The following is a 27,594-nucleotide window of genomic DNA, read 5'->3' as shown; positions in this document are numbered from 1 at the left end:
GACAATAAACCAATGAGGCGCCTGTAACGGGTTGAGTGAAGGGCGCTGGGCAGGGCGGACCGAGCCGGTGGATGTTCGTTCGTTGGAAGGGATTGGAGCTGTTATTAAATTCATATCATTCATCTTCTCACTGTCGATTGGGCTGGTTGTACTTTGTCAACCACTGACGAATCGATCAATAATTACCACACGTCTTAACGTAATCGAGGATTTAAGTGTTGGTTTTTAAAGGTACGTGGAGGCCATGGTTGCTGGAGGTTAAACAGGGACTCAGCTGTGGCCGAGGTCTTTGGGCTGAACGTGAGATATGCTTGGGATGGGTTCGCGCCTTCCTCACACTAAATGTTATTATTAAGGCTTTAAGTTCTAATTTAGTTAAGTGAATGGGTTAACTGGTATTCAGTTTATTCTGGAAGTTAGTACAATAATTGTTAAAGATTTAAGACATTTTCGTATTCTGTATACACTTTGATCTGTGATGTATTTAAAAAAAAACATGCCTTTGTTATCTGGATCGTTTGTAATATGACATGATTACAAAATGGGCAAGAAATCTCTGGAAAGTATCACCGTTGGAGTATCTCTTGAATAAACTCTTTCGCGCAATATCACGTGGATTTCCCCCCCCCCCCCCCCCCAATCGCAAAACCCATTTTTTTCCCCGGAGAATCCCACTGAAGATGTGAATAACAAACAAATAAGTAAATGGAACTATCTTATGCGATTTTTAGTTTGTAATTGACACTTCATCTGGATTGCACATCGATGGTCTTTAAAATAAGTTACAATAAGCAGTAAATCATTTAAACGTGCCTCAGAAGAAATAGGCAAGAACTTGATTAAAGCAAGGTTTTGAGTTGTCTGAGGAGAGCTGGTGAGGTTTTGAGAAATAGTTGGAGAGCTTAGGACCTAGGCTGCAAGAAGGAATTTTGTCTCTACAGGAAGGTAGAGTTGATAACATGCCTTTGGAGTAGGAAGAAGTTAGAAATGGAGTAAAGTTATGCAAAGGAAGGATATGGAAGTGAGGCAAACACGAGGAAATCTGCAGATGCTGGAAATTCAAGCAACACACAAAATGCTGGTGGGACGTAGCAGATCAGGCAGTATCTATAGGGAGAAGTGCTGTTGACGCTTCGGGCCGAGACCCTTGGGCCGAGATAAGCAGTAGTGATCTTGTTCCTTTGTGTTGTGTATAATTGTGTCTACATTTGGTTAAAATACAAGTTTTCATTACATCCAATATTGCATTACTTAAAATGTATACAAACCTCTGTACCATGTGCAATCAATATTTCCTATATTAAGGCTTATGAGCATTTAGTCTTGGGAGGGTTTAAATAAATTATTTAAATAATGTCTAATTGAATCCATAATCTTGAAGGATATTTAATTTTACTATGCATTTTACAGTGCAGTACGTATGGCATAGTGGATGGTGGCATAATGAGTGGGGAGCCTGATGCGCTATCAGTTGTAAACCAGCTGCAAGATTTAGCATCTGACCCCTTGAACAGGCGAGCGATTGTGCAGGATCAGGGATGTCTGCCTGGGTTGATCCTATTCTTGGATCACTCAAATCCACAAGTTGTTTATTCTGCACTTTTGGTAAGTAATAATCCATCTCATTAATGTTCATGTTCAAAAATATTCACTGGCAAATCTACCTACCTTAAACTCGCCTCCTTTTGCAGTTGCTTGATGGCTTATTCACAACTTTTTTTCACAGTAATCTTGGAGAGTCCATAAATTGAAGGTGCAAGGTTTAAAAATAAGACTGGGATAGTTAAGCTTTTAATTAGGCAAACAACACAAAAGCAAGGAAGTCTAAGTATCAGCAGGCATGTAGACTCCAATTTTGCTGACAGACTTTTCAATTATCTTCTAAAAGCCCATATGCAAAATATCACCAACTCAAAATGGTTTTGTGCAATTGGGGAAAAATGCATACTACTTAACTTGAACAAGTCAATTATTCTTTAAGTGCTAATAAATTTTGTCCTAATTATGACATCACCACTACCGATGATAGGCCTGTTTCTTTTGTTTACTACACAGCATTTTCTTGATCAGTTAATATTCTAGTACTTTAAAAATGAAAGGCGTCTGTCTTTTTACCGTAAGATTAACACATAGGTGGAGAATCAGGTCATTCAGCCCATGGAGTCTGCTCTGTCATTCCATCATGGCTGATCCTGGATCTCATTCAACCCCACACACTTGCCTTCTTGCCAAATCCTTTGATGCCCTGAGCGATCAGGAAACTATCAAATTACACTCTAAATATATGCTTGGACTTGGCCTCGCCTCCACTGCAATCTGTAGCAGAGCGTTCCACAGATTTGCTACTCCTTGGCTAAAATAATTCCTCCTTACCTCTATTCTAAAGGATCACCCCCTCAGTTTTGAAGCTGTGCCCTCTAGTTCTGGATACCCCCGCTGTAGGAAACATTCTTTCCACATCTACCTTACTAGTCCTTTTGACGCTTGGTAGGTTTTTTAATTCTACATTTCAACATTTGGTAGGTTTCTAATTCAACCTTTCAACAGTCGGTAGGTTTCTATGTTTTCTTAATTCTTTATATCAAGTGATTCTTACAAGGAGAGTTGAAAGATTAGAGTCGGTCTTTAATAATTTAAAACATTCAGTGCATTTACAGTCTGATTATTAGGCATAACAAAAACCAGTTAAGTTTCCCTGCATTTTAATGATTATGAAATATCTTGCTTTTGCCTTTCATTCATGCTTTTATCATTTTACCAGGAAGCTTTAGACTCATAATTTCAACTGTTGACACCATATTTACAGTTTTAATTGAATAGATCCTATTAAATCTCTTGATATTGTACAGCTTTAAACAGTTTTGGGGTTATTCTACAAGAAAAAGTTTAAATTCATTGCAAAATAATTGAACACATAAAATGGTGGAGATAATGGTGAGTGTCATTATTATGGTTACTTGTATGCTTTCTACTTGCACACGTTAATGTAAAGGGTTAGGAGGGAAATATCCTCTTAACCAAGGTAAAAAGGTGATTGCCTATGAGAACTGATCCTGATGCTATCTAGTAACTTCTGTGCTCACTTAAATGAGGAAAGACAACATTATATGTAATTTGAAATTATCACTGAAGCAGTGGGAGACTTACTTTTCTATGTATACTTTTACCAATGTACTCTAAACATATCAGCTTCCTAGTTCTGCAGAGTATTTTATGCTTGTCTTTTTTTTCTTCACAGTATAATAAACTGCAAAAATGTTTAACTTAGGAAGGTTTCAAGAATGGGTGTCACTTAATTCATCTTTGCTTCATTTGTCATATGCATGTCAAATTATTGCAGCATTCAGTTGGCCAGGGATGTAAGAGGAGTTTTAAAAAGTTTTAAAAAAAGTTTTAAAAAAATCAGAGTTGTAATAAATGGGGTCATGCAAAATCCCAGTCACTGAAGATGTGGGGGAAAAAAAGTTTTAAATAACAATATTTAATTGAATAAAATATAGCAAGTTCTAGAATATAAATCAACAAGCAAAAATATTTTAAATGATTTTTCTTGGAGATAGATACAATTCTAAATCCATAAGCACATTGTAAGATTGCTGATAGGGGTTATAGTACATTAGATGTTCTAAATCATCTTGTTCCCACTGTGATCTATTGGTCTGCTGCCTCTTGTACCATCTCATTGAAACACAATGCAGGCTTTATTTTTCGGCCAGTCACATTGTAACCATCTGGACTTGATGTTAAATTCAGTAATGTAAAGTAACTTGCTTTTTGTTGTGTGGTCTGTATCCATCATCCATCTGTAATATTAGCTTGCTTGGTTTTTTTGTGTCTCTGGGAGTGGAGGATATGTCCAGTCATGGGGCTTGTCCACCTACTCTGAATTCTACAATTCCCACACCTTTTTATTTTTGTCATTCATAGATACACCAGATTAAGCTGTAAACAACATTTCCACGCTTTTACTCTTTTAGAGACATCCCCTCAACTGCTCAACCTCTCCCCCTTACTTCTGTAACTTTACAAGTTCTTTCTGTCTCCTTTTCAGTTTTAATGGGCTTCTGATATGAAGCGTTTTTCTTTCCGCAACCCAAACAGCTGAATATTTTCAGCATATTTTGTTTTTGTTTTAGATTTCCAGTAGCCGTAGTTTATGTTAATTTTTCTCATACTTCCAAATCAGAAGGTGTGTAGCTTGAAGAAAAACCTACAGGTGTTCCCATGTGGACAAAGGGCTAGAACTCGGTGCTTCCTGGTGATGTTACAGTGCTGTAGACGACAGGATAATTAACTACAGTGTTTTTTTTTAGTTGATGCGAACTGCAGCAATGGTGCATTAATGGTGGGGACAAGGGCTTTGAATTGCCTGGGGAGGGAGGAAAAGTGAATGCCAGAAGTCCCATTGGGGAGAGAGGAGTGAAAATTCTTTGAGGTGCACATTCTTATGGAGAAGTGCCAATTAATTTTTGCTTCTGAAGAGTCCATGACTTGAAAAGCCAACTTTTGTTTTTTTACTGCCTGCTACACCAAGCACTTGTAGTACTTACCATTAAATGAAAAGTAAATAGTTCCGGATATAAGATAAACACGTCTTTTGGCTTGGTTACATTTCCTATATAAAACTTAGTCTTTGTCTAAATAAGGTTTGATAGAATTGTAGTTCATTGCATCTTTAGTAGAAAAGTAGAGCTATGGTCACATAGATTTTTTTGCTTAGGGAAGTCAGAAGACTCTCTTTCTGCCTTGAATGTCTGAATCAGGTTTATTTTCTGGTTCATTATTGTTGTTTTGCTGTAGCAGGACAGTGCAAAGACATAAAATTACTATAAATGTATGTGATGATTCAGTCTCTGTCTCACCAGAGTATATAATTCCAAAGATTTGCCATCTTTTTTGGTTGTTCACACCCGATGGGTCAAAGGACCTGCGAAGAAAATTCATTCTCATTTATGTCTCAAGTGAGCAACGCCATACACAGATGTTTCTCTCTGATCACCCTCATGAAGTAAAACATTTTTAACAGCTTGTCAACTCCTCTTGAAAGCTTGTATTTTAATAAACATGCATAATCCAATGTGCATAGGCACAAGATGTACGATCTTTCCTCATACAACACACCTTTTGTTCTGAAAATCAGCCTGATAGGCCTTCTCAGAAATGGTTCCAAAAATAAGGACACAAAAAAAATCTGTTCTGTACTTCAGGTATGGTCTCATCAATATCCTGTATTAGCTGTAGCAAGCTCTCTACTTTTATAATCCATCCACTTCGCCATTGCTCTGTTTGACTTTCTGCTGCATGGTAAATTTGTCTTGGGTTCAGGGGCACCTGAATTGCTCTGTGCTGCAGTTTTCTGTAGTCTCGGAATTTAAAATGATGCAGTCATTTGGGTTAAGGATATTCAGGTCCCTTATGGACCTGACAAATCATTACCTGAAAAATAAGATATGGAATTACAAATTTGGTCTGGTAGAAATTGTCATTTTAAAACAATTTCCACTCTCATTTTTTGGCATACACACAGATGATGTCTCTTGTGCTCTGAAAATTGTAATATAGACAGTTTATTAGGAATACAAATGTCCACCTCCCTCCACCCCATGGTGGTCGGGAGGGGTTCACTAATATTGAGGAAAATTTGGCTACAAAACTCACTGAAAGACTGAATGTAATGTAGATTGTAAATAGTGGAGCCCTTCAGTAAGTTTGTCAATCTGAACATGATTTGTGCATCCCAACTCTATTTTCATTGTTTAGTCAACCCATTTGGCATCCTAATATATCAGGTGCTGCTATTTAATTTGTGAAAAAAATCCCAAAATATTGACCTCCCCCCCCCCCCCCCCCCCCCCAATACCTATTTCTAATCCCCTTCAAAGAGCAACTCTTGAACCGTGGTTTCATCTTTTATGAAACAAACATAATTAAAAATCAAGGATTTGTGGCCTGGCGGAGTTGATTCATTCAACTGCAGAGCAAGTTCTTCTGTCCCAAGTATGTTGTAAAATGTCTCTTCCACGTTCTCAGACATTTCGTCTATGAACAGAGATGTCCCTAAGCGGAATTGTTTTAATTATTTGGTCTGATGACTTGTGCAAAACAGCACTTGGAACCTCCCTCTCTGCTTTCAGAATCAGTACTCCAATTTTATGGGGCTTTTCTGATTTAGATATGAGCAAAGAAATGTTGTATGAAGGTTGCAAACCATCACTATTTTGTTGTGAAGTTCTAGCAAACATGGTTGGAAGTGTTTTTGGTTTCTGAAAGTTTTTATGCAGTGACTCGATACAGCCACGAGCAAACATTGGGAGGGGCAGCCCTGACTCCAGCTTGGACAGCGTAGCGCTCTGTTCCTAGGGGGACATGCAGACTCTGCCTCAGCTGTAAACAGGCAACACTGTGGCTTGGGATGTAGTCTTCATTACGACTGAGACCACGCAGCTACCCTGCCATCCGGCCCACTAACAAATTCATGAATTGGACTTGCAGCATTCCACATTAATAATGTGCAACAGGGAATTGCAATCACAAGATGATCAGTTGCTGTTAGACTGCACACCACCTTCTTACACCAACTCCTCTGATTCCTCTCTGTTCAGGCAGCAGCACAATGCACACCAATTTCAATTTGTCCACCAATGAGCAACTCACTGTAGGGTAGACCTGCTGTACTTTTAAGTTCTTTATGTCCATAAGAAGCTCTTGTGATCATAAAAAGTATATTTAAAAAAAACTATAACAGGTTGACCCCGTAGAAGCTGCTGTGATTTAGTGCACCACCATCTTATCACGTTCCAAGGATGCCAAATACAGAGGCATGACATTGTTCTTCAACAACTATAGTGCACTTCGAGCAAAGTCTTAAGAGACCAGTGGGATATCAAGAGATGAGGTGATTATGCGATCATTGTAATCAATTGTAAGTGACTGAGATTCAAATTCTTGTAATATTTAAACTATTTCTTAAATTAACCCTGTAATTTCTCAGCTGCCCCCCTTGCTACTGAATGACCACTGCCTCCTTAGAAACTCCCTTCGCTTTGCGGGGAGAGAGATATCACCTACTTTGGAAGCCACTAACAAAGCAAAGTATGTCTTTGTGTGCTGTTACCCTACTATGGTTTTCCAGAATTTTTAATGCTATGTGAACTGAAGATAGTAAGACCCTTGAATTATATCTCTGCTTCTTGATGCACTTGGATATAGGAAAATGTGATGGTTTTACCAGCTTGGGGGTATAAACGGGGGCATGTTTCATATGCAAATGTTTATAATTATTGATCTGTTTTCCTCTGTACTGTAGGCTCTGCGTTACCTGGCTGAATGTCGATCCAACAGAGAGAAAATGAGAAGTGAATTAGGCATGATGTTGAGTTTACAAAATGTGATCCAAAAGTAAGTTTATGTTTTTGAATTGTTTTTATAACTGAAAGATGAGGTATGTCTTAGTTTACTCTCACTGTACTTTCAGTGTTTTTCTCTTAAAAGATTTCTGTATGAATGCTCCTGATTTCTAAATTCTTAAGAAGCAAAAACATTTGTTTGGTTTAATACTGATTTTTTTTTTCTCAAAGGAGATACCTGCAATATTTTATGTACTAAAATAAATTTTCTACAATTAAAATATTACCAATATTGAATCAATTTGTTGGTAGAGGTGAGTTATCTGTTTTCAGTGCTGAACTATATGGCAAGTGCCCACATACCATTTATTGGCTTGCTGTCAAGTATTAACTCACGCCTTATCTCCACATGGCTTTGTGTGATTTAATGCTGTAAAATTGGGGGTGGGAGGGTTGCTTATGAAATAACTAAAATAACGTTTGAGAGCTGAAATTTTTTTTAAAGCACTTTCTAAACTATTAAAAAGAAATAATTAGAATATTCTAAGTTAAGCAACAGTAATGTGAATTTTCTGACATCTTTTAAAGTAAATTCAATTAATTCCAAATATGTGAATGGCATAAAACTTAGTTCATCTAGTCCAGGGGTTGGCAACGTTTACCACTGAAAGAGCCATATGGACCCATTTTCCACAGAAAAGAAAACACTGGGAGCCACAAAACCCGTTTGACATTTAAAATGAAATAACACTGCATACAACGGTTTTTTTTTGCCTTTATGCTATGTATAAACAAACTATAATGTGTTGCATTTATGAAATTGATGAACTCCTGCAGAGAAAACGAAATTACATTTCTGCATGCAACAAAAACATTTTGAACTCCGAAAAAAAGACGTTGGGTTGAAGGTTACTCCGTAGTTAGCCTACCTTGGATCGAAGAATTAAAAGAAACCGCGAACTGGCGGGTGTCAGGCATTGGCAGTGGTGATGTATATTAATAGCGATTAAAAAAACACGTTGTAGTGGTGTGCTACACGCAGCGCTAAAATAAAGACACTGCAGTCAAAGATAACTTTATTCGAACTAAACAGCCTTGCTTTAAAGCTTCCCTCAACCCGCCCCCCGTGGGCGCGGATGCTCCAAAAGACACGTACTCACAAACCCCTGTAGGCTATCTCCCTTAGCCGGAATGGTGGCTAAGTGTGAGCTGGTTCGGATGTGCCAGGAAATGGGGTCGCCACAACGTTTTACTTAGATTGTACAAGATCACCATAATCTTCAAATTTCGAATTACATTTCAAAAACTAACAAACCACGGGGAGCCGCAGCACAGAGATGAAAGAGCGGCATGTGGCTCCGGAGCCGCGGGTTGCCGACCCCTGCCCTAACCACTACGTTGCAGAGAAAATGCTTTCCTTGAAGGTTTAATAGCCTTTGCAATTGAGCATAGACACTTACTTTCTCCCTCAGAGATGTAATATATTTTCATAGTATTCAATGTTCTGCTTTTTTTTAAGCTAATGGCTTAAAAATACTAATCCTTAATATATTTTTATAGGACGACAACGCCTGGTGAAACTAAGAATTTAGCAAATGAAGTCTATGAAATATTGCAGTCTTCAAGCTATGAGGAATCTGATTACACAAATGATTATAATTCTCACAGGCGCAAGCCTCAGTTTTTTCTGGGAAGTACAAACAAACGTGCAAAAACAGTAACCTTACAAATAGATGGATTGGATGATTCGGTAAGATCAATTTTAATTAGCACAAGTTATTAGTTCACCTTTGAAATTCATCTTTTAAACTGGTCATGAATTTCAAACCAGTGCTCTAACTAGTTTGTCATTTAAGTGTAGTATTTCCTTGGCTAAATGTTTCGTATGGCATGCATGTTTTCCATTGGAACAGTAATCTTTTGGCTAAAACATAAGTGCTTTTTTTTCATGGCAATAGCTTTATAAAGATTGGATTATGATTGCCAAAGATTTTAAGGTTATCTGAGCCATCTGTATCAATTTGTGTCAAAGTCATTACTATAGCATATGCAACTTTAAAAATATGCCTTGTTCAAGTTTTACTTTGCTTTTCCATATGAGGTGTATTCAGAATGTTTATTATTTTGCCCTTTTACACGATGATAGAAATATTTGCATGGTTTGGTTTTCTTGCTCATTCTTGACTTTTTTTTGAGTCCTGAAGGAAAATCTCACTAACAGGTTGGTATGTATTGCAGTTGTTTTATCCTTGCTACTCTGATTATCTTTGAGGTGTATTTAAGAATTCTATTAAATTTGTCCCACTGGATTTAGATCATTGATTTAGTTTGGAGTCTGATGATTTCACGTTACAAAAGCTCACTCACTTTATTCTGCTTAATATCTACTGAGAATTTAAAGAAAGACTTCCTGTAGTTGATTTGCTTACGTGTAGCCCTAAACATTTGAGGTAGGCGTTAAATTAATCAATGTACTCAGTGCTTTTTGACTAGGATGAATCTTAGATCACATGAAATAATAATCGTATATTTATTATGTCACAGCAGTACCATGATTTCTGTTTTCACTTTCTTGGATCATCAGTGCTCTGTAGCTGGGTTAAGAAGCAATCAAATGTCATTCTTTACAGCTGAATTTCATAAGTCTTCTTGGCTTACATAAGCAATGAGGTGGTTGGTTATTAATGGGCCAACCCCTCTTGACTGCAATATGACATGTGCAACTTCCTTGAGAAAGCCAATTTCTATATATTTACCATTTCTATGTGGAATTGGGAGCATTTCTCTGGAGATAATTGCATCAGTCTGTTAGTCTGTGTTGAAGATTTGTACATAGTGTGACATTGCCCCCAAACATGACCTTGAAGCACAATTTTCTGATGTGGTCATGCAGGTTTTGTTCCAAGGAGAACAGCAAATTAAAACTTAAGTTGGTTTTATAACAACTCCATTGACAAGTGCATGTTCTCTTCATTCACTGTTTCCCGAAGATGTACTTGAAACCATTGTTTGCTTCCATAGTTTGTCCTGATCAATGATTAGGTCATAGATTTGTTGTAACTAATTCATTGATTTCAATATAATTGATATGAACAGGAAAACGTGTAAGCCCTAAAACCATGATGGTGAAGAGTTTAGTATGCTTGTTCATGTAAAAGAAAATTACAGTCGGCCCTCCTTATCCGTGAGGGATTGGTTCCAGGACCCCTCGCAGATACCAAAATTCGTGGATGCTCAAGTCCCTTATTCAGCCTGTCTTAATACGGTGAATCTTAGGACCCAGCGGAACCCCAGACCTTATTTAACCTGTCTCAGTCTGCTGGACAGTAGGATCTGGTGGCAAAAACCTGAATCCGCAGTGTTTCTGTTCACTAAAATAATCATGATCACAATTGAAAATAAAGTGGAAATAATGGTGATCGGAAAGGGGTGAAATGCCATTGGTCATTGGAAAAGCGTTAAGCTACGTTGGTCAACGATTGGAACAATTTTAAAGGATAAAGTGAGAAAGGCTCTGCCCCGATGAAAGCTACAATTATTACTAAGCAATGCAGTGGTTTAATTATTGGGTTTTGGGTTTTTGATCCTCCACGTCAACTCGGCACGGTGGAGAGTGCACTTGAAAGCGGTCTGTCACTGGCTCATACTTGGGAAATACCGTTCCTGAGCCCAGCACTGAAACATATGTTCTTAAGTGTTTTATATGCATAGAAAGGTAAAATATATACTATATACTAAGGCAAACATTTGACTAACTGAAGCTAAATAATACCGGATGTACCTGTTCCCACTTACTTAGTAAGAGAACTTCTGATTTTTTTTTTCGATCCCAATCCACGATAACCCACGCACATCCTCCTGTATACTTTAAATCATCTCTAGATTACTTATAATACCTAATACAATGTAAATGCTATGTAAAATAGTTGTTATACTACATTGTTTAGAGAATAATGACAAGAAAAATAGTTTATACATGTTCAAACAACAAGTGCTGGAGGAGCACTTTCGGGTTTTCGCGATTTGCAGTTGGTTGAATTTGCGCATGTGGAATTCGCGGGTAAGGAGGGCCGACTGTACTGAAATCCAGTTAATCAGTGATGTCAGCTTTTGTGTTTCAGCTGGCTTTCCCCTGTCCCAACCTCTCACATTCCCAGTAAACTTGGTAGCTGTGGTTTTCTAAAGGGCAATCCTTGGCTCTACATGATAATATAGGATAATATAAGCATGACTCTGAAGGAGTGATGTCTGGGCTAAAGGTAGAAAGCCTATTTGTGATTACCCTTTCTGATGCTAAATTAATTGTTGCTACATTCTTCTAACCATATAACAATTACAACAAGGAAACAGGCCATCTCGGCCCTTCTAGTCCGTGCCGAATGCTTACTCTCACCTAGTCCCACTGGCCGGCACTCGGCCTATAACCCTCCAATCCTTTCCTGTCTATATCCCTACCCAATTTTACTTTAAATGACAATACCGAACCTGCCTCTACCACAGCTACCACTCTCTGAGTAAAGAAATTCCACCTCGTGTTACCCTTAAACTTTTGCCCCCTAACTCTCAACTCATGTCCTCTTGTTTGAATCTCCCCTACTCTCAATCGAAAAAGCCTATCCATGTCAACTGTATCTATCCCCCCCCATAATTTTAAATATCAAGTCCCCTCTCAACCTTCTACATTCCAAAGAATAAAGACCTAACTTGTTCAATCTTTCCCTGTAACTTAGGTGCTGAAACCCAGGTACCATTCTAGTAAATCTTCTCTGTACTCTCTCTATTTTGCTGACATCTTTCCTATAATTTGGTGACCAGAACTGTACACAATACTCCAAATTCGGCCTTACCAATGCCTTGTACAATTTTAACATTACATCCCAATCCCTATACTCAATGCTCTGATTTATAAAGGCCAACATACCAAAAGCTTTCTTCACCTTCCTATCCACCTTCCAGGGAACTATTCCACCTTCAGGGAACTATGCATCATTATTCCTAGATCACTCTGTTGTACTGCATTCTTCAATGCCCTACCATTTACCATGTATGTCCTGTTTAGATTATTCCTACCAAAATGTAGCACCTCACATTTAACAGCATTAAACTCCATCTGCCATCGTTCAGCCCACTCTTCTAACTGGCCTAAACCTCTCTGCAAACTTTGAAAACCTACTTCATTATCCACAACACCACCTACCTTAGTATCATCTGCATACTTACTAATCCAATTTACCACCCCGTTATCCAGATCATTAATGTATACGACAAACAACACTGGACCCAGTACAGATCCCTGAGGCACACCACTAGTCACCGGCCTCCAACCTGACAAATAGTTATCCACCACTACTCTCTGGCATTTCCCATCCTGCCACTGTTGAATCCATTTTACTACTTCAATATTAATATCTAAAGATTGAACCTTCCTAACTAATCTTCTGTGCAGAACCTTATTTCCCTGAAGTTGTCACTGAGCCCAAGAGTAGCTCTGGAACAGAGGACTCTGTTGTGTTTTATATGTGCCTCCTTGACAAGCATGGAAAAGGTTTTCCTAAAGCAGTCTGCTGGGGGGATTCAACATATGGAGCAGAATCAGTAGGAGTAAATTAATTGTTCAGTAACATTCAAAATACTGGAGGAACTCAGCAGGTCATGCGGCATCTATGGAAAGGAATAAACAGTCAACATTTTGGGCCACCTGGCCTGAGTTTCTCCAGCATTTTGTATGTGATATTTTGAATTTCCAGCATTTGCAGGATCTCTTGTGTTAATGAATTGTTGATAATTCAAGTCAAAGCCCTGTACCATGATCTAGTTTTCCCAGATAGATATTTCAGTAAAAACTTATATCCAATCTTTAAATTTTTAATTATAGTTTAGTTAGAACTTTTTGGCAGATGTCAAAAAAGTATCTTAGCCAGGAGCTGTCAGCAATTGTAGAAATTGTTACTGAATCTGGAGGTCTGCAGGTTGCCCAGTTGGAAGATAAGTTCATTGTTCTCAAACTTAAGCTGGGTCTTGTAGAAGTGCAAAAGGCACAAGGAGGTGTAGTCTGGGTGGGATAGAGAATTCAAGTGACAACCAACAGGGAACTCGGGATCTTGTCTACAAACTGAATGTAGGCCCTTTACAAAACAGTTGCCCAATTTATTTGTTTCTCCAGTATAGAAGATCACATTAGAAGCACCATATTTGGTGCCTCACCTGAAAGATTGTTGAAGTCCTTGGATGATGGGGGGAGAAAAAGAGGTGCATAGATAAATGTTGCATCTCCTGCACTTACATTAAAATGCTGTAAAAAGAGAATTAGTTAGAAGATGGGACCATGTGTTGGAAAAGACTTCAAAATGCTGAAGGGGGTGATGGGTGATGAACTGTTGTGGAATCTCATTGAGGTTGGCAGAAGTTGTGAAGAGTGATCTTTTGAATGTTGAAACTAGTGGGGTTGAAGATGAGGACCATGAGTACACTCCCCCACTCCCCCCCCCCCCCCACCCCAGTAGGAGAGGGGAAGTGAGAAGTAGTACTCTGTTACACTGTTAATTGTGGTAGCTATGTTTCTGGAAAAAGGGAAGACATCTGAGAATTCATCCATTTGTCCTTCAGACTCCTTTTGCTTTGTTTTTTTTTGTCTGAGTTCCCCTTTTGTTTTACAGTTTATGTTTGCAAAATCAAGTGAAAATAGCCAAGTAATTTATTAGATTTGCTAGGGGTGATCAAAACTGATAACAGACTTTTAAGCAGTGGAAATTAACCTGATGATTTGAATGTAGCAAAGTTAGATGAAGGAAGTGCTTTCTTTTAAAAAAGAAAATAGGTTAGCATGTGAGTAAGGTGGTAGAAGGCTATTCTGTAATAACTATTAGAAATGGATACATAGCTGAAAAGGTCTCCACCATTGAGCAAATCTACAAGGAGTTGTTGCAGGAGAGCAGCATCCATCATGGAGGACCCCCACCATCCAGGTCATGCTGTCTTCTTGCTGCTGCCATCAGGAATGAGGTACAGGAGCCTTTCACTCCACACCGTCAGTTTCAGGAACAGTTATTATTTTTCAACCACCAGGTTCCTGAACCAGTGTGGATAACTTCACTCACCTCAACACTGAACTGATTTCACAACCAATGGACTCATTTTCAAGGGCTCTACAACTCATGTTCTCAATATTTATTACTACTACTACTACTAATTATTATTATTATTATGTTTTTTCTGTTGTGTTTCCACTGTTTGTTGTCTTTTGCACATTGGTGTTTGTCTGCCTTTGCTGTTTTCTCATTGATACTATGTATTTACTGTGACTGCCTGCAAGAAAATGAATCTCTGGGTAGTATATGGTGCCATACAAGTGCTTTTCTCTGCTTCATAAGTAGTTCCTTAATTAACTTATTACTTTATCACTTTTAAATGATTACATTGACCTAGTAAAACAATTAATTAGGTTAACTTAGTTCTGTTTTATCAGCTGTTAGCAAAACAGTAGACTTGTACTGATGCTTAGAATTACTTTCATTTTGCCTCATAATTTTACTGTAAGAAGTTTCTGTTACTGAATTATGTTCCGTTCTTTTAGTCAAGAAGAAACATCTGTGAAGAAGCATTGTTGAAAATCAAAGGTGTTATTAGTTTCACTTTCCAGATGACTGTGAAAAGATGTATTGTACGAATCCGATCTGATCTGAAAGCAGAGGTAGGTCAGTTTTGAAAAGAATTGGTATTTGGTTGAGAATTGACTTCCCAATTAGATTTGGTGGCCCAACATTTAAGGGAATTGTACCCCGTGCTTCTTTTGCACTTCTGGTGATTTGAGACTGGATTCTTCCTTGGGTACTAGTTTAATGCATAATCTTCAGTTAATTATGATCATGACCATGTCAAATATGCTTGTGTAGTTGCATATGCATTGAAGACACATCTCTAAGCCATAATTAATATACAAAAATGGGATGTAGTTGTAGATAAGTTTGCTTGTGTTCAATAAATGTGCACAAACTATAATAGATAAGTTGCTCCAATTCAAGAACAGGAGATGAACAGGAAACAGCAATGCAATTAGCCTGACATTTGTTGTAGAACAATGCTGGGATCTATCACTAAGGAAATAATATTGGAATACAGTGGATTCTGGTTCATTGGGATCAGTATGTTTTGGCCCAATTAAGCAGCTGCCCCAATTACCTGAAGTTGGAAATAGTTAAAAGACTATCAGTGACAAAAATCACCTTTTGAACAAAGGTACACAACTGATGCTCTTTTAAAAACTGATAGCTCTAAGCATGATGTGATGTAGTGTAGTGGTCACCAACCTTTTTAAGCCCAAGATCCCTTACTTTGGCCATAGTCAAAGGTGAGATTGACGCCAGATCGATTAGCTACATGCATGCGCACTGGGGCAGAAAAGACCGGAAGTAAAACCCCGCAACCTGGGAGGAGAAATAATGTATAAACACCAGGGGTACCCACCCTTTTTTTGAACCATGGATCGGTTTAATATTGACAGTATTCTTGTGGACCGGTCGACGGGGGGTGTTAATCAAGACAGGAATATAGCGATACTCGAAGCAGGTCCCTTATGTCTAGTCTTTCTGCAATTTAGTTTTTGCAGCTCTCGGCACTTCGCTTCTGTCCCGCTTGCTCACGTTTTTTCTGCTGGAAAAAAAACTCAATGGGTTTGTCTTTAAGTGCAGGGTGCTTGGACTCAGGGTACTGAAGCAGTTTTGAGGGCTTCATTGCCTCATTAGACAGCTTCCCGGCCCGAACTGCAACCTCCCGCCCGCCCGCCTCCAGCCGCCTTGGCCGGGTGGGGCTGGTCGTCGGTGGAGTGAGAGGACAATGTCAGGGCCGGAGGTCCCCGTGCTGGGGCAGCGGCGGTCGCAGTCCGGAGAGAGCGACCGACCGAGCAAGGAGTGTGACAGGGCACCCGCCTGCCCCCTCTTGTAGGATCTATTGGCCAACAAAACTTTGTTTCAGTAGATCGCAGCATGGTAGCTGCTCTGATACTTACGAAACCCTGAGCCCAAATTAGATCGTCTGCGAATATTTTAGCACTGGGTTCCCCACGAACATTTGGTGTGGTGAATAGGGTTAGCGGCGGCGCCCATGTGTCCGCGCTCCAGGCCAGTAGCAACAACATTCCCTGCCAGCCGCGCGAGGCCAACCAGTGATCCTTGGCGCGAGGTTACCACTGCGTTTAGGCAGCTGATGACCTCGTGTGGGTTCAAGTTCAACAGTCGGCGTGACGGAATGAGGAAAGGTGCAGCTGACTCATTGTTGCCCCGTGGCCCGGTGGTTGGGAACCACTGAATTACACTGTGTAAACACAAAGTACACTGCAGATGCTGTGGTCAAATCAACACGTACAAACAAGCTGGATGAACTCAACAGTCAGCAGGTTGACTACTCATTTCAACGGATGCTGCCCGACCTGCTGAGTTCATCCAGCTTGTTTGTATGTGTTGAATTACACTGTAGTGTGGGGGAGCTACACGCATGTGCACTGGGCAGAAAGAACAGAACTAAAACCCCGCAACCCGGAAGCAATCTCTCAGCAGTATTTGTGTATTTATTTTATATTTTTTTTCGGGATCTGCTGGGGAAGTCTCAAAGACCCCATGCACCCCTTACACAATCTCTTCTCCCTGCTTCGAAGCATTCGGGATCTCACAACCAGACTATGTAACAGTTTCTTCCCCCAAACTGTCAGACTCCTCAATACCCGAAGCCTGGACTGACACCTTGCCCTACTGTCCTGTTTATTTATTGTAAATGCCTGCACTTTTTTTGTGCACTTTATGCAGTCCTGTGTAGGTCTGTAGTCTAGTGAAGCTTTCTCTGTGTTGTTTTTTTTATTACTTAGTTCAGTCTAGTTTTTTATACTGTGCCATGTAACACCATGGTCCTGAAAAATGTCTCATTGTTACTTTGCACTGTACCAGCAGTTATGGTCGAAATGACAATAAAAGTGACTTGACTTGAAAAGATCGACGGGTTGGTGACCACTAATGTAGTGTCTAACATCCATGCAAGTACATGTGACTGATGCCAGTTAGAAACTATTTGGCAGCAGTCTCCCGCACTAATTAAGCGGCATAGTGTCTCAAATAAATGGAGGGAATCCTGGCTATTTTCTCAATATAGTTTTTGTTCTTTAAGAGTTCTCCCAAATAAATGGCTGCTTTGAATCCACCGTGTTGAGAAAATCAAGAATTTTTAAAGCAGAATTGTCATGGTTTTATGTCATGGAAATGGTGTTTGACACAAATAGAATACATCTGAATTTTGAATGCAAAACATTTGTTAGGTGCTGTATGAATAATTACTACATCAGATCAGAGTTCTGAGAAGGGAGCAAACATTAGTATGACTTGAGGATGTGCCGACAAAAAAGCAGTTGGATGAATGCTTACACGTTGGGTGCAAAAATTTCATAATTGATATTAAATGGGGTTTGTGACGTTCTTCACAAATAGAAGAATGAAACATGTTGTTTAAATAGAGGGGAGTTTCACCCAATGGCTCAGCAGGTAGCTCCAGCAACTTTTCTTTCTAAATCTTTTTATTATTATTAGTAATATGGACAGAATACAAATGATATAGTGATAAAGAAATTACCAACATACAAATTCCATTACATATGAAAAAAGACATACATAATAGTACAATATAAATGAGTTTACCAAGACATAAGCCATAAAATATATGTATGAACATGGTAAATCTAAATATTTCATAATATATGGTATAAAGAAAACAGAAAAAAGAAAGAAAAAAAAAATATATATAATGCAAAACTAGCTAATCTACTAATCTAATAACTAATAACTAATATAGAAGAAAAAAGAAACAAAAAAAAGAGAGAAAAAAAAGGGGGCTGTTTATAATATCTCACAAAAATAAGTATTCATCAATGCCGTCACTTCCGGTTCTCTCAACATACATAAGCTAAAAGCTGGGAAATCAAATGAACTTGGCACAGGGTCATATTACATCATATGAAAATGTTGAATAAATGGTCTCCATAACTTTTCAAATTTAATAGAAGTCTCAAAAGTACCACTTCTAATTTTTTCTAAATTTAAACATAACATAGTTTGAGAGAACCAATTAAATACAGTGGGAGGATTAATTTCCTTCCAATTCAACAATATAGATCTTCTAGCCATCAAAGTTAGAAATGCAGTCATTTGACGGGCAGAAGAAGATAAATGCAGTGAGTCTAACATTGGTAAACCTAAAATTGCGGTAATAGGATGAGGTTGTAAATCAATATTCAAAACCGCAGAAATAATATCAAAAATATCTTTCCAATATTTCTCCAAAAATGAACAAGACCAAAACGTATGAGTTAAAGACGCAATTTCAGATTGACATCTATCACAAATAGGACTAATATGAGAGTAAAAATGAGCTAATTTATCCTTGGACATATGGGCCCTATGTACGACCTTAAATTGTATTAATGAATGTTTGGCACATAACGATGATGTATTAACTAATTGAAGAATTCTGTCCCAATTTTCACTAGAAATAATAAGACTAAGCTGTCTCTCCCAATCCTTTTTAGTCTTATAAAGAGGCTCTGAACAAATCTTCATAATTATATTATAAAGTTTTGAAATAAGCCCTTTTTGAAAAGGGTCTAATTCAAATAAACTCTCCAAAATATCTGAAGGCACAAAATTTGGAAACGTAGGGAGTACAGAACTTAAAAAATGTCTAATCTGTAAATATCTAAAAAAATGAAATCTAGGCAAGTTATATTTGTTGGATAATTGCTCAAAAGACATGAAACAATTGTCTGAAAATAAATCAGAAAATCTTAGTAATCCCTTAGTTTTCCAAGCCGAATAAGCTTGATCTATAATGGAAGGGTGGAAAAAAACAATTTAGATACAACAGGACTATTTAAAACGAATTGAGTCAACCCAAAAAATCTCCGAAATTGAAACCATATACGCAAAGTATGTTTAACTATCAGGTTGTCAATTTGTTTCGGCAACTTAGAAAGAGCAAAAGGGAGAGAAGTCCCTAAAATAGAACCCAGAGCATAAGCTGATACAGATTTAGTTTCTAAACTCACCCAACAAGGGCCGAAAGATCCACCCCCATCTTTCAACCAACATAACAAATATCTAATATTAACTGCCCAATAGTAAAATCTGAAATTAGGTAATGCTAACCCGCCTTCCTTTTTTGTCTTCTGTAAATATATTTTACCTAACCTGGGATTTTTGGAGTCAACATTAGTAAAAAAAGATTTCGGGATAAAAATTGGTATCGCTTGAAAAATATATAAAAACTTAGGTAAAATAACCATCTTAATAGCATTAATCCTACCTATTAGGGATAAAGATAAAGGTGACCACTTAGTAAACAAACCTTTAATCTGATCAATTAAGGGTAAAAAATTAAATCTAAATAAATCTTTATGGTTTTTTGTGATTTTGATCCCTAAATAAGTAAAAGAATCATTAACTAATTTAAAAGGTAAATTTCCATAAATTGGGTCCCGTTTATTCAAAGGAAACAATTCACTTTTATTAAGATTTAACTTATACCCAGAAAACTCACTAAATTGAGCCAATAATGATAAAACTGCTGGGATGGATTTCTCCTGGTTAGAAATGAATAGTAATAAATCATCTGCATACAAAGATAACTTATGAATATCTGTCCCACGATTAATACCCAAAATATCCTGTGATTGTCTGATGGCAATTGCCAAAGGTTCTAAGGCAATGTTAAATAGTAATGGATTAAGAGGACATCCTTGTCTAGTGCCCCGAAATAGGCGAAAGAAGGGAGATCTTTGATTATTGGTAAACACTGAGGCTACTGGAGTATGATAAATCAATTTAATCCATGATATAAATATCGGACTAAAATTAAACTTCTCACATTAAATAAGTAAGGCCATTCAACTCTATCAAATGCTTTCTCCGCATCTAATGAAATCATGCATTCTGAAGTGTCATGTGAGGGAGTATAAACAATATTCAACAATCTCCTAATGTTAAAAAAAGAATGACGATGTTTAATAAAACCGGTTTGATCATCTGAAATAATTTTGGGTAATACCTTCTCCAATCTAGATGCCAGTAACTTGGAAAAAATCTTGGAGTCTACATTCAATAAAGATATAGGTCTATAGGAAGCACAGTTTGTAGGATCTTTATCTTTCTTCAATATTAGAGAAATGGAAGCTCTATAAAAAGATTGTGGCAAATACCCCAATCTAATGGCTTCCTCAAAAACCTTACCTAACCAAGGGGCAAGAGTAGCGGAAAAAAATTTAAAAAATTCAACTGTATAACCATCTGGACCCGGTGCTTTCCCAGAATTCATTGAGGAAATAGCCCCTTTAATTTCTACATCTGTAATAGGAGTATCCAATATCAAAAGATCATCAGATGATAATCTTGGAAAATTTAATTTCCCAAGAAAATCAGACATGGTATTATGATCTTGAGGAAATTCAGATTGATACAGGGAGGTATAGAAGTCTTGAAATGCCTTATTTATCTCATCATGATTAACTGTCAGATTCCCATTCTGCTGACCAATCTTAGTGATTTGACGTTTAACCAAAGCATTCTTCAATTGACTAGCTAACAGTTTACCAGATTTATCACTATGTATATAAAAATCAGATTTAGTTTTCATTAATTGATTTTCAATCGAGGATGTAAGTAATAAACTATGTTCCATTTGAAGTTCAACCCTTTGTAAAGCTCCTTACTAGGAGCAATCGAATATTTCTTATAAATCTCTTTAATTTTATCAACCAATAAAAGAGTTTCCATCTTAGTACGTTTCCTCAAACCAACAGAATAAGAAATAATCTGTCCACGTATATACGCTTTAAAAGTGCCCCAAAGTGTTCCGCAGGAGATATCATCTGTAGAATTAGTTGAAAAGAAGAAGTCAATCTGCTCCTCCATAAATTTTATAAAGTCAGAGACTTGCAACAAGGTAGAGTCAAATCGCCATTGTCTGGCATTAGAAGCTGTATCCGTAAATTTCATAGAAAGTAATAATGGAGCATGATCAGAGATGGCTATAATATCATAGTTACAACCGATTACCAATGGAATAAAACAAGAGTCTACAAAAAAATAATCAATTCTCGAATAAGAGTGATAAACATGTGAGAAAAAAGAAAACTCTTTGTCTTTAAGATGCCGGAATCTCCAAATATCAAAAACTCCATTGTCAGTCAAAAAAGAGTTAATACAAGTGGCCGACTTATTAGGTAAAGTCTGAATAGATAAAGATTTATCCAACAGAGGATTTAAACAACAATTAAAGTCACCACCCATTATTAACTTATATTCGTTTAGATTGGGTAAAGAGGTAAATAAGGACTTAAAAAAGTCAGGACAATCCACATTTGGAGCATAAACATTAACCAAAGCAACCTTTTTATTACAAAGTAAACCCATAATTAACAAAAATCTACTATTCGGATCCGAAAAAATATCATGTTGAACAAATGGAATAGAGAAGTCAATAAAAATTGAAACTCCTTTTACTTTAGCATTCGAATTTGCGTGATACTGTTGACCCCGCCAAAATCTAAAAAAACGAAATTCGTCTTCCTTCCTCACATGAGTTTCTTGTACAAAAATGATATGAGCATTAAGTCTTTGGAATACTTTGAAAATCTTCTTTCGTTTAATTGGATGATTTAAACCATTAGTATTCCAAGACACAAAATTAATGGTCTGAGCCATAATTCTAAAATCAACCCTTTGGTATAGAAAGGGTTAACCAACTTATAAACTCATGCACCCGGAAGAGGAACAAAAGTAATGAGAAGACCCGGAAGTGACGACAACACAGACATATTTGAAGTTCAAAAACAGCCCAAATAAAAAAACTAACACAAACTGGTGTGTAAAAAAAAAAAATAGAATTAGAAAACAGACCATCCTCCCACCCCCCAAGAGAAAGAGAAAAAGCCAAAATATGACTTAAAAAGGGAAAAAGTAAGACTAATCCTACCCCCATGTCAGCTGAAGAACACTCCATATATAAAGGATATATATAAAAGAATCACCCCAACTTTAAAAATTAAAATCGCTATAATAAAAACCATATTTCTAAGTATAGTTGTAAAAAAAAAATAAAAATATAATCACTAAAAAAAAATTATAAATTGGGCTCTAGCCCAGACAAAACAAAAAATATTTAAGCTATGATAAGCGATGCATTGTAGGAAAAAGACGAAAGAAAGAAAAAAAATAACGCCACCAAAAATCTTTTTCAAAAAACCACCATCTTAATCAAAGAAAAATTCACCTTCAAAGAATTAAAAATATACCTTCGAAGGGACAAAGTTAATGGACAAGTATGTAGTATAATGGTTAAAGTGTATAAGGCAGAACAATTAATATGGAAAACACACTTTAACTTAAGTATAAAGTATAGGATGAACCTACACCAATAACCAGATTTTAATTCTGGTTTAAGAGATCGAGAACCATCTTACATGATCAGAATCGTTCATTTATTAGAGACTGGTGTCTGTAGCAGTAGGGAAGTTCTCCTCCAGATATTTTCTCGCTTCTGAAGTTGAAAGGAAAACCTGTCGTGGAGCATTCGACGGAGAAATTCTAAGCTTCGCAGGGTATAGGAGCGCAGGTTTCAGATTTTTCTCTATAACATTCAGCCATCAACGGTTTAAAAAGAAGCCTTCTTTTTAAAAGGTCAGGGCTAAAGTCTTCGACCATGTGGAAGCAGAATTCTTTGAATTTAATCATTCCTGCCCGACGAGCTGCTCGTATAAGTTGTTCTTTGTCATGTACATAATGGAACCGGACAATTACCACCGAAGGTTTGTCAGTAACACTCGGTGATCGACGCCGAATTCTATGTGCCCGATCCAATAAAGGGGGGTTATTCGGGAAAATCATCGGAAACGCTTCTTTTAAAAGTTGAGCAAAATATTTCGAAGGGTCATCTTTTTCAGTGCCGTCTGGAAGACCAAGTATACGTAAGTTCTGTCTTCTGGACCGATTCTCAAAATCGTCACTCTTAGATTTAAGGGCTTCCATCAGCTTAATGGTCGAAATTAAATCCTGTTGCAGTTTTTCAATAGTCAAATCTCGCTTCCGAGCATCTTCTTGCAAAGACGCAATAAGAGCTTGTTGCTTTTTAATTACTAAATCCGTCTTAACCATGTACTCTTGAAAAGCCTTTATCTTCTTTAAAAAATTGTTGTAGTTCAGCAAATTTTTTATCCAAAACCTCCATAAGCACCTCAAAAGTTAATTGAGTTTGTTGTGGTGGAGCCTGCTTCTTTCCGTTACCGTTCTGATTTCGTCCGGGGTCCCGTCCCTTAGACCTGAGAGACATTTCTGTTTGCATATCATCAGAAGTTCACAACAAACTCTTGGCAGTAAATTCAAAAAAAAATTAACAAAGAAACTTTCGGTATAAGTAAAAATAAGCTAAATAAGGGTGATCAAAGGTTAAAAAAAAAGTAAAGGTTATGGAGCAAATCCAAAACAGTACTCACTCCATGAGCATCTCCAGCTCAGCTCCAGCAACTTGAGTTCAGTTTTGACTTAGGGTGCTGTTTTTACTCTGTGACGGTGTAGATCCTTCACCCCACACATGCATATGCGTAGTTCCTCCACATCCCAAATTCTTGCAGGCTGATACATTACCCCTATTGTAGAAGAATCAGGTGAAGCTGTTGGGCATACAAGAGAAAATAAGTTGTATGGAAAGGATTTGCTGAGAGTCAACATCTACCTGACTGACTAAATGGCCACACCTTATGTTGTACTAAAATATGAATGCTACTCCAGAGAGATCTGGGTGTTTGCATACATGAAATACAAAGTTAGAATACAGATAATGCAGAAGGTATTGGGCTTAAGTACGAATGTCTTTATTGCATGGGGGAATGGCTGCTACTGTTCATGGCTTTAAGATGAAGTATAGTCACATTGAAGGAAGCTTCATAACGGTTCAACAGGTTACTTGCTTGAATGAAGCGATTGTCTTAGAAGGATTGATTTAAGCAGCTTGGGCCTATGTTGACAGGAGTTTAAAATATAAATAAAATATCTGAGGGTATTTAATAAAATAGATGTTGAGAGAATGCACCAAGGGAGCAAAATTACCCAACGAAGGGACTCTTAGTTAAAATGGGGACAAGGAGGAATTCTTTGCATGAGTTACGGAGGCTATTTCTGTAAATATATTCAAGGCCGGAGATGGAATGATCTTTGGACTAGAAACGGCAAGGAATAGTGATCAGCAGGAATGTGTGCCAGGAGCTTAAGGTTGACCCTATCTTGATCTTATCAAATGGCAGAACAGGCATAATGAGTTTGCTCCTTATCTTTTTTTCTCATAATAGTGAATCTAATGAAGATTTTGTTGTGAACAATAAAAAGTTCAGTCTTTTCAGACACTGTTATCTGGCAGGGCTGAGGGTGTGTGTCAGTTTGGAAAGGATGCCATATTCAATGTTTTCTTGCAAAATTAGCATGTCCTATTTCTACCTAAATTAAAAACAAAGGATGAACGTGGCATTATTTATTCCATTTGCATTTCTAGTTAGCATTTTTTTAATCTTTGTTTTGGCTTGGAGATCATAACAGAACTTTTGAAGTCTCTGTCATTTAAGTTATAATAAGGAAGGTTCTGCAACTCTTGGACTTTAAAGATTGTTAAATGAGATGGATGACTTCAGAGATTAGTTGATTTATAAAAATGATATAAATTGGTTTAATAACTTTTTATACTACTCAATGTACCTAGTATAATGTTGTAATTAAGAGGGCTAGAAATTGCTGAAGCATGCAATATGAGATGCTTTATTTGTGTGTTTATTCTAGAAACGAGTTTAAAATGTCAAATATGGCAATGTTGTCTGGTAAGTTGAAGAATATTTTGTCCCTTTAAGTGCCTACTTGCAAATAATGTTGTTGGAACAACCAATGTTTATCTTTTGTTGTAGGCATTGGCATCTGCTATTGCAGCAACCAAAATTTTGAAAGCACAACAAGTGATCAAAGATGAGACTGGGGAGGAGGTAAGATAAAAGTCTGCAATTTGAGACTTGAAACTATTTATAGTGCTTTCAGATATGTCATCTAGTTTCAAGGTTCTATTCACTGTGACGCTTCGGAAAGATTACCTAATCCAGGAGATGAAATCAGTTTCTAGGAGTCATGTACCTCCTGCATGATATCTGATCTATTTCTTTGCCCATCTTTCCCACCCCCTCCTACCAACCCAGCAGTTTCTTATAATTGATGTTAATTACAGTTGGGGCATTGCCTACATTTTGCTATACTGTACAGTAATATCTCTGAACCTATGTACTAATTTTTCATTAAGTGTGAAACTTGCCTGAATACATTCTATTAATCTTCTCTGATTTTTATCCAAAGCATTTTGTTATGTCTAAAATTCAGTTTGATCTGGCACAAGATCGAGATTGTTCATTGTCCATGCTGATCAAGATGTCCCACCTGAGCTAGTCCCATTTGGCCAGTATCCATATACTTACCTGGTAAAACGGATTGCCTAGTGCAGTGATGACAGACCACAGCAATGACTTTTTCTGTTGGTTTGCATGTATTGTGAAAAGCTGCTGCACAAACCAGACAGTAACGGCTGATTTGAGGATGTGCTCCATGATGGCAGTGTAGAATTGCACCAGATTGTTCTGGGGCAGGTGGAATTTTACAAACTGCTGTAAAAAGTCCATCCTTTACCGAGTCTTTTTGGTAATGAAGGAGATACTGTTTTCTCACATGAGGTGCTGTGAAATAAAGTGGCCACAAGCATTGGCAGGAGACAAGACTGAAGTGGTTGTAGGCATCTTTAGATTGGATCATCTAGTTCTGTGATACCACTTTGTTGCCAGGAAGGGGTTGAGAAACAGTTGTACTCTGCACTATGCTAGTTTGTTTTTCATCAAAACAATGTCATATTTAACAAACCTTGTACTAATTTACTTTGAAAAGGGGGAGAAAAACTGAAATTAATATTTTGTCTTATTACAGCATTAATGGCACTATATTGAGCTTGTTATTAGTTAATGCCAAGTTTGCTCTGAAATCTATTTGCATTAGCGTATAAATATGCTGTTTGCCAGTGGTTTTGACATTTTTGATCTTTTATATTTTATAGATGCTGGTTCCATTCCATGGTACCCCTGTTGAAGTGGAGGAAAACACAGATTTACCTGACTACTTACCTGAGGATGAGAGTCCAGCAAAGGATAGTGATAATGCTGTTTCCCGTGTGGGGAGTAAACAAGAAGTTGGTAGTGGTTGGTTCAGTACAGCAGCAAACTTTTTATCGCGTTCATTTTACTGGTGACAGGAGGGATCTGCATCAGAGTTGGGTACTTGTAGGATTGTGGAAACAGTTTCCCTTTGTTGTGATGAATTGCCAAGTGCAATTTATACTAATGCAGACACTGCAGTCTATAGAGGCTTTATGTATATTTCATCTTCACTTAAACAAGAAATTAAGTTATCAGCAGTAGAGAAGATCCCTTCTGCCTTTATCAGTGAATTGCCTCACAATCATGTTTTTATTTCTTTTACTGGGGCACATCTGTACCAAATAACATCAAAACTGAAGCTTGAGTGCCCAGAATTTGGACAGTTTCTTCTGCAGAATCCTACGTTGGGTCTCATATTCAATTCTTAATTTTTGAATACTGTACAGAAGACCTCTTTATGTTAATGTGCCGTGCATGGATTTCTTTTGAATGTTACACATTTCACTGGCATTTATAAATATTTACTGTTCATTCAAGATCTAAAACATTACATATGCCTTATTTTTGGTTTGGTTTTGAAAGCCTTTATAATTGTAGGCCTTTTCTACTTGAATAACGAAATACAGCATGTTCATTGGTGCATTTTGTCCTTGTAACTTAATAATTTTCAACCATTTCTGTGTAAAGTAGCACACTGCTCAATGTAACTGACTTCTTGCCTTTTAATCCAGTTTTTCAACCCAAAGTAATATGTTAAAGCTCGTTAACTGCACTTTGTTGCATTGTAAGATGAAAATGGATTCAATTTTACTTTGCCAGATATATAAAAAAAAAACTATAATTTGATATTTGAACGTTTTGAAGTGAAAGGTTTGTATAGTGTTTAGTTGAAGTCTGTTACAACTTTATTCATGTAATTAACATTTAGTTTGGTAGAATCTTAACCCATAAATGGATATCAATTGTTTAATTTCCATTAAACATTGGACTACA

General features: G+C 37.3%; 1 protein-coding gene across 2 annotated transcripts; it reads left to right on the top strand.

Annotated features, from left to right (window-relative positions):
- Positions 1-35: 35 nt before the first annotated feature.
- armc1 (armadillo repeat containing 1) lies at positions 36-27,594 on the top strand. Of its 2 annotated transcripts, none has more exons than XM_059981911.1 (7): positions 36-231; positions 1,411-1,605; positions 7,307-7,398; positions 8,907-9,096; positions 14,920-15,036; positions 25,321-25,395; positions 26,502-27,594. In XM_059981911.1, the coding sequence occupies exons 2-7, from the start codon at positions 1,444-1,446 to the stop codon at positions 26,691-26,693; spliced, it is 828 nt and encodes a 275-aa protein (XP_059837894.1). In that variant the 5' UTR covers positions 36-231; positions 1,411-1,443; the 3' UTR covers positions 26,694-27,594. The 2 variants fall into 2 exon arrangements, with proteins under 2 accessions (XP_059837894.1, XP_059837901.1); XM_059981918.1 differs by lacking the exon at positions 36-231 and adding an exon at positions 243-300.

This window comes from Hypanus sabinus, chromosome 1, assembly GCF_030144855.1.
Source record: "Hypanus sabinus isolate sHypSab1 chromosome 1, sHypSab1.hap1, whole genome shotgun sequence".
NCBI classification, from domain to species: domain Eukaryota; kingdom Metazoa; phylum Chordata; class Chondrichthyes; order Myliobatiformes; family Dasyatidae; genus Hypanus; species Hypanus sabinus.
This window is presented reverse-complemented; position numbering and strand designations above follow the sequence as displayed.